Genomic DNA, 8,257 nt, shown 5'->3' on the forward strand with positions numbered 1-8,257 from the left:
GACAACAATGACGTCAAGAGATATCACTATATCTCCAGGATGAGGGGTTTGCAGCTGTCTTGTTTCTTTCACTCATTTCTCACTGCTTCATTCTGAGGCTCTCACAAGGGAGGCACCCAGAATGAAATCAACCACTTGCCTGCTGGATCCAATTCCTACGATTCTATTTAAATCGTGCTTCGCTGTATGGTGCCCTACTATCCTCAGCATTATAAATGAATCATTGGAAAATGGGGTCGTTCCAGTACTACTAAAGACTGCTGCTGTTAAGCCTGTACCAAAGACAGAGAATGTTTCTGTGGATGGGTTTAACAATTTTCATCCCATCTCAAATCTTCCATTTTTGGCAAAAATACTTGCCTCTCAACTCTGTAATCATCTTATAACCAATAACCTCTTTGAACCTCTTCAGTCAGGTTTTCGTAAATTTCACAGCTCTGAAACAGCGTTGGTCAAAGTTACCAATGACTTGTTGATGGCCTCTGATTGTGGAGCTACCTCACTTCTTATTCTTCTTGACCTTAGAGCCGCCTTCGATACTGTGGATCATGGTCTTTTACTTACCCTTCTTGAAAGTGTTTTTGGTGTGTCCAGGACAGTTTTAAACTGGTTTAAATCCTATTTTACTGGCCGTTTCCATTTTATATCTGTGTGGCTTTAGGTCTGACACATGCTCGGTGCTCACTGGTGTTCCTCAGGGATCAGGCCCTCTACTCTTATCTTACTCTTAATATTTATCTCCACTTGGGCATCTCCTGCAATCGTTTGGCCTCCATTATCACTTTTATGATACCCAAATCTACATTCACTCTAAATCTGGTGAAGACATTGATGCTTGTTATCTTTCTGGTTGTATTTCTGAGATAAAGGCATGGATGAACAATAACTTTCTGTGCCTGAACAGCAGGAAAACTGAGGTTATGCTTATAGATTCCCGTGATTAAATTCGCAAAGCGGCTCCACTGTCCCTGTCTGTTGGTGGTTCTGTTCTTGAAACCCAAAGTAAGATGAGGAACCTTGGTGTAATATTTGACACTAGCCTTACTTTTGATTTTTTTGTTCAGAGCACTGTGAAGGCATCCTTTTTTCACCTCAGAAATATAGCCAGACTACGCCCAATGCTAAATTTATCTGTCGCTGAAAAGTTGATTAATTAATTTGTTGTCACACAGCTGGATTACTGTAATGCCGTTTTAGCCGGAGTTTCTAAAACCACAAGTAACAAATTGCAATATGTTCAGAACTCTGCCGCCCGGATCCTGACGGGAACCAGGAAATGTGACCATATTACTACTGTTTTGAAGTCCTTACACTGGCTGCCGGTCAGGTTCCGTGTCGATTTCAAGATCATGATGTTGACATACAAGGTATTACTTGGCTTGGCTCTGCAATAAGCAATCCGCTTATCTGGCTTATTAATCCCTTATACCCCAAATTGCAGACTGCGCTCCTTACAGTGTAACCTCTTAACTGTCCCACTAACGTACCGCAAATCGTTTATGCTCCTTCACTTTGGAACTTTTATTTGTTGTATTTTTCTGTGGACTGTGATTTTATGTTCAGCGCTTTGAGAACCTGCTTTTATAGGCGCTCTATAAAATAACGTTTATTATTATTATTATTATTATTATTATTGTCCTTCTTTTGGTGAAAGTTTATCTCCAGATAAGAGTGTCATGCTAAAAGCCTAAATTGTAAATGGGAGCCAAGAAATGTCTCCCCCCCATATTATCCTGTATGGCACTGGTACAAAAGTAGCTTAGGAAGCAGCATGGGAATAGGGACATAGATAAATGTAACAAAAGAAAGATGGAGGTGAGCCAAATGGATGGAGGAGGAGAGATGAAAGAGGTTTGTGTGTGTGACGGAGTTCACATGGCTCCCACAGCTAAAGAAGCGCAGAGAGATAATATTCCCATGGTCTGCTGGCTACTGTTTGGCATATAAGCAACCTTGGTGTACTTTCTACTGGACTTGCTAATTATAATGCTTAATTTACTGCACATGCAATGGAATACAACAGTGATTAATACGCATTTAAGGTTTCACATTTAATTCAGTTTGATTAAATTTTATTTATGTAGCATCAAATCATAACAGAAGTTATCTCAGGGCACCTTTCATATAGAGCAGTTCAAGACTGTACATACTTTACAATATTATTTACAGAGACCCGACGGGTCCCACCCTGATCAAGTACTTGGCAACGGTGGCAAGGAAAAACTTCCTTTGAACAGGCAGAAACTTGAGCACAACCAGGCTCTGGTCTCTGGTTAATCTGCCTCAATTGTTTGGGTTGAGAGACAAAGGGAGAGGGGAGAGAGAGAGAGCAGCAGGAAAGAGAACGTACAGTAGCACAATGCAAGTTCCACATAGAGATGTCAAGTAATAGTAATAATAATGACAGCAATAAGAAGAAGAACAAGAAGAAGCAGGAACATGGGGACAGAAGGTGGCTTGCAATCAAGAATCAAGGCTGTACAGCTCCTGCAGAAACAACAGAAGGAGAGACAAGAGATAAGAAAGCATAAAATCCTGGCTTGATCCTAGATATATATTTTTTTTAACTAGGTAATTATTCTGGCACTGCAGTAAACGATTCTGTCCTGTTAATATAACCCAATGATTTGATGAAAAGCAGATTGCACAGCTAGATTGAGAAAAAATTATAAAACAAAAAGTTGATTTATATTGGAAACAGGTTGAAATTAACACGCACCTCTACAGAACCCAAAAGCAAACACAAACCTGACACCAAATTCTTTACAGCATCCTCATAACCACAGACACACCCCAGCTCCCTCACTACATAGACAATTGTTCCACCTGTTATAGACGACTAAGCCGAAGACATCATAGTCCCAACCAGCTGCGTTGTAAAACCATGTGGATCCCAAAGACAAACCCACCATTCTGTTGTGATTTAACAAAGCAAACGGCAGAGGAAGATTTACTCAAAAAAGAGAGAGGAGTGAGGGGAAGAGACCAAAGGACAGAGAAGGAATGCATCAGAGAGAAAGAATGACAAGGAAAAAAGTGAAAGGTCACGACACACGTAGCGCTGACATAAAGGAACTTCCTGTCCTTTCCTGATTGGGGCCCTTAGTGTTCTGACAACAGGGAGATGGTAAAATGCTGCTTCCCCCCATTAAGGCTTGTGTTCACAAGCTTGTGAATGAACACTCACATGCATGCTGTTTTCATGGTGAAAACAAAGGAGAAAAAGAAAATAACGAGGATGGAGGGCAGGAAACCGGGACAAAGATAAAATATAACAAGGAACTAAGGGTCCACTTTTAATGAATTGTGTGAATTCACATTGTAAAAGAATAATTTTCAGACTTTTCAAAAACACACACTCATACTGTACGTCCAGTGCATACCCAGTGTCCACAGGTGAAGGTCATGGCTCAAGGGTTTGAGAAGAGGGGAAGCTGCCATTACGAAGAGTGGAGGGATGCAGATGTTGGAACTTTATGGTATTTACATTTGTTAACCATGAAATGGATGTTTGAACAGCCCTTAACAGCTTGAAGAAAAATCATACGCCCTCAAAGCACATCCAAATCCATTTTCAACCCATTCCTGTCAAACACAGTGTGCAGTTTTTTCTTTATTTTTTGAACTTTGAAGTACATAGGACTACAACAGCACAGTACATTGCTTTTCAACCCCATAACATGATGAGGTCTTTAAGGCCCATTTCCTCTAGCAAGACAGCACACAGAAGTGGGAAGCTCAGTCAAGGATTACAGCCAGGCCTTGTCTACCCAGTGCTTGAGCCTTCAGGCACCTGGCCTTCACTTTCACGGCCAAGAAACTGTCACATTACATAAACCGACAGTGTGGAGATGAATCCTGATGTTTTTAGTGATCCCTCTATCGCCAACATCAGGACAAAGTTTCCACTTGTACAAAAAAGTAAGATGAAGATTGCCAACATTTTCCAAGCACAACAGGAGGTGATGTACCTCATTTGCTAGAGACAGCTGTAGAAGATCTCATCAGATCTGTAACATGGTTCATATAATAAGTCTTTGAAAATTATCTAAACAAATTGATCATGTGGGAAAATTTGGTGGGCGCAGGAATAATCTTAATGGAAGACCTGCTTGGTGGGAGAAATTTACTCTCCTTTGAACAGCTGGTGTCTAAATAGAATAAATCCAGGAAAGATTTGGGAAAGTGTATTCAAATAAAAAGTTGTATAACAACAGTAGATAGAAAAATGTTGGCCCTGCTACTTGCAGGAGTTATGGCGATCAAATTCAAGTCAACCAGGCTTTATAATGGAGCTGAGAAAACATCAATAATGACAATCCCCAGGGTGGGTAGGGTGTTACATAGTGGAAACATAGTTCATGGATGGTCCTGTATTATGCATATTGGGTATCTTAACAATGGAGGCTTACCTTTTCTGGCAAGTGTGTTCTTGGGTGAAATAGCCCTCATAACAGTAAGCAGGATAGTGCAACGTCAGTTTCAAAGAATGGAGACATGAGCTGGCTAGGATAGCTTCTTTTGAGCAGCTTATCCACAGAGAAAATAATAGTTCAATAAATGCAGGAATATCTGGTTTCTTCCGTGCATCATATAATCATTAATGCTCAGTGGATGAGCACGAGGTTTAATATTGTTGTATGATTGCCTGTGTTACACTCATTTCTTGTTCATAAATTTCTAATATATGTTCAAATTCTGAAAAAAGCTTTAAAAACGTTAAATCATTAAAAAGAAATTTCAAGCACCTCTAGCATCATCCTCAGGTCAAAATGTCTTCTAATGGGAAGATTCGCCATGAAATCTGCTGAGCAAATTCATGCTCCCTTGGGAATTAAGATTGGACTCACTGATGTCTATTTATTGTAATGTGGCTCTCCCCGGTTCAGCTCTTTTCCATCCTCCTCTGCTTTGCTGTGTTCTACTTTTCTCTGTCTTTCTTTGTAGCCGGCTGGAGAGGGGAAGCACCAGAACAAACCAACTCCAAAAGGCGCTTTGTCCCTTTGCGTCAGAAAACACATTTGCACTCTTTCCTCCCTTTGTCTGTCTACCTCCTACATGCACCCAGCATGAGCATGAGTCTTTCCCCCTGTCTTCAGCTTTCAACAATGCTTCATCTCTGTGCCCCAGCCCACACACTAGAATACCATGGCGGGGCGCCGTGAACTTCTCCCTCTATGTAGCTCATTCATTGTCTACAACACGCAGTTGCCTCTGTCTCACTCCTCTTTTCTTTATCTGTCACTTCCTCATCAACAAAGTCTCTCTCTCTCAATCTCCATCCTTTTCTTCTTCCATCCCTCAAATTGGTGACCTCACCCAACACCCACATTACAGTGACTTCATCAGGCAGCAGCTGCAGTCAAGGCCACAGAGCAACGTGTTGGTGGAGGGGACAATTAGCACAGCCGCTGTGTCTGGGACACAAGGGTGAGGCTGAGAGGAAACTTCTGGAAGATATCAACCACCTCAATGTGTCACTTAATCTTTCATTTGGATCTGTGAATTTCATTTGTCTCCAGTATCAAAAGAAGGAATGCCCACTTGTATTGTTTAGAAAATGAAAACAGAGGGACTGTTCAAGGCCACTATAGAGTTGCAACAAGGCCACAAGGCTGTGTTTTCCTCCACAACCATCTCAGTGCACCTCTTATCCTTGTCCCTTGTCTCAGATGTCTTCACATTTTGTCCTTTTTAACAAGAAAAGTAGGACAGGGTTTGTATGTGAAAATGAAGCTTTGAGATCTAAGTTTGCATGGAGGGCTGGTTCGCTGAATTTAGAGAATTTAAATCTTTAATTTTGACCCCAGAATTTGTGGGAAGCCCATGATTGAGAAGAAATGAGGAAAAGACGTGCCCTGTGCCAAATCGAGGCGAGAGGAGATGTAAACATCTGGCAAGCAAGAGAGATAGATATCTTTCTCAAGAGTTGATCACCATAACAAGAAATTCAAAAATGGAGGAAAATACAGTATATTGCTTTGTTGGATCCTGTTTGTAACTACTAGATTATTTGTTTGGGCAGCCTTGTGAGGAAGGTGGTCCAGAGCCTCAATTAAAGACTCCAGATGTGGTTTAGAGTTGTTTGGGCGGTTTACAGCTATATAGTGGCTTCGTGTGGTTACAAGGATTCAGATGTCACATTCTGAAATGTGGCTGTTTATGTTACATGCAACACTCTGGGTGCTTTTGATTTGTGTCTTTTTTGTGAGGAAAGATCGAAAGTGAGTGTTGATACTTGCATGAACCGGAGTGTCTGATTTTAATGCCTAGCTGATTTTATGCATTTAGACTTATGCATCCATGTACATGTACTTAAGAAATCTAAAATACAGTAGCTATGTGTACATACATATCATAAACCTGGTATGATAAAAGGTTTCATTTTTCATGGAATAAATGATCAGAGAAAAGGAAAACTTTTAAGGCAGGGGGAGACTGCCATCTGCTGGACGTTGTGCAGGCTGGCAAGTCATATGCAGTAAATGTCATTTAGAATAGACCTTTATAGTAATTTGTGCTCAGCAGCACTTCAGCAGTGTGCAGCATAAAAGTTCAACAAATAAAATCAAATAAGAGCAATAAAATGAAAGCAAGTATTTAAAATAATACATAAGTACACAGGTGTTTAGGTAGCAGCATGGAGGGTGGTATGTGCAATATGATAGCAAAGTATGTAGTGCATTTTGTGAGAGAGAGAGAGAGAGAGAGAGAGAGAGAGAGAGAGAGACTTATGCTAACTGACACATTTCAGACTAAAGACCAGTTGACTGCGGATGGCTTATCTAAGTGGGGACACGGCTTTTGACCTCAATTGGATAAGCTGAGTTTTGTCCCAGTAATTAAGGTTAGGGTTAGGGAAGTAGTGGTTTTGGTCCCCAAAGGTGACATAAGTAAAAAGTGTGTGTGTGTGTGTGTGTATGTATGCGTGCGTGTTACATGTGCTGGTTGGCATACCCCTGGTGTAGATAATAAATGTGACACTAATAGTTTAGGATACATTTTTTAGATGTGGCACTGAGTAACCAAACATGACAAAATCCATACATCAATACAGGTTTGTGAGAATTTCTTTATTACATGCTTCGATTTGGAAATGCTTTTACAAAATTAGGTACTCTGTAACATAGAGAATGCGTTAAAAAGGTATAAATGTGTTTAAGATTGTCAACTGCTGTGATAGTAAAATAATTTGTCCTCTTTTATGTGGATGATCATGTTGTGTGTGTGTGTGTGTGTGTTCAGAGATGCTGGTGCAGCCACAGTACTGTGTTGAGGAAACAGTCGGCCTGTGTGTCCACTCTGGACAGAGAATGTCCATCTTCTGGAAACCACAACAATCTGGATGGACAAACAGAACAATGCGCAGAGCTAAAAATCTGTCTTAATAATCTTAGTGATTATTAGCCTAATAACAAGGATGCCTGTATATATTCTGTTGAATCAGATTGTCAAGGTTTGTTTATTGGGTGCATTTAATGTATGCTCTGTTGTACCTGACAGGTAAAGCTCTGCTCTTCAGTGCTTTATAGAACTCCAGACCCTGGTGAGGAGACACTCTCCTGTCTTTGCCCCCCAGCATCAGCAGCACTGGAGCCTTGACCTACAAACAAACACACAGCTGAACGCACTGAACCATCAGAGACTTCGTTTCATGTCAGTTTCTTCAGATGTTGAAGTTTCTGTAGGTCCTTGTATTCTTAAAAAGGTCCATTTACACACACAACTACAGTTTATTTATGAACTGGACTCCTGACATTTGCTTTAGTTCCACTAAAATTTCAAAACTGCCCCAAGGTCCCGTGTCTTTAAAACTAATGTTCAGATTTCCATAATCCATAATTCCATAAATACTATATTAAAGTCTGTGTGTGTCTGACCTGAGCAGCATGTGTGATGGGGGACTTCTCTAACATAGCAGCCAGGGCTTCAGCAGTGGGTATCTGGTCATATGAGTACTGAAACCCCACACTGGTGTAACGCCTGGAGACACAGACAGAGGATAAGAAGATTCAAACTTGTGGTTAGGATGTGTTGCAGTGTGTGGATAAGTTGTTGTGTATGCACTTACCAGTCTACTATGTCACTTGTACCCAATAAAGTAGCGGCATTAATGACGGGGTTCCTGGCCGCACACGCTCTGTAGAACTCTGGGTACTGACCAATCAGATGACAAGATAGGAAGCCCCCGTGAGAACCACCAATCACAGCCAAGCGTTTGGGGTCAAGGGTGATGTCCGTCCGCAGTGCAGTAAGC

At 41.0% G+C, this 8,257-nt stretch overlaps 2 protein-coding genes across 2 annotated transcripts in view; both read right to left on the reverse strand.

Annotated features, from left to right (window-relative positions):
- Positions 1–7,058: 7,058 nt before the first annotated feature.
- Positions 7,059–8,253, reverse strand: LOC123974771 (acylamino-acid-releasing enzyme; the record flags this gene model as incomplete). The annotated part of the gene is made up of 4 exons (XM_046055665.1): positions 7,059–7,341; positions 7,497–7,603; positions 7,881–7,983; positions 8,072–8,253. Coding segments are annotated over 4 exons (492 nt in total), but the record flags the coding sequence as incomplete, so codon positions are not given.
- The window catches only part of zgc:136971 (S9 family peptidase), a 15,779-nt gene continuing 14,580 nt past the window's right edge, over positions 7,059–8,257 (reverse strand). Inside the window, exon 23 of the mRNA XM_046057109.1 lies at positions 7,059–7,241. The gene's annotated coding sequence lies outside the window, so the exon portion shown is untranslated. The remainder of the gene's footprint in view (positions 7,242–8,257) is intronic.

Source organism: Micropterus dolomieu, linkage group LG08 (assembly GCF_021292245.1).
Source record: "Micropterus dolomieu isolate WLL.071019.BEF.003 ecotype Adirondacks linkage group LG08, ASM2129224v1, whole genome shotgun sequence".
NCBI classification, from domain to species: Eukaryota; Metazoa; Chordata; class Actinopteri; order Centrarchiformes; family Centrarchidae; genus Micropterus; species Micropterus dolomieu.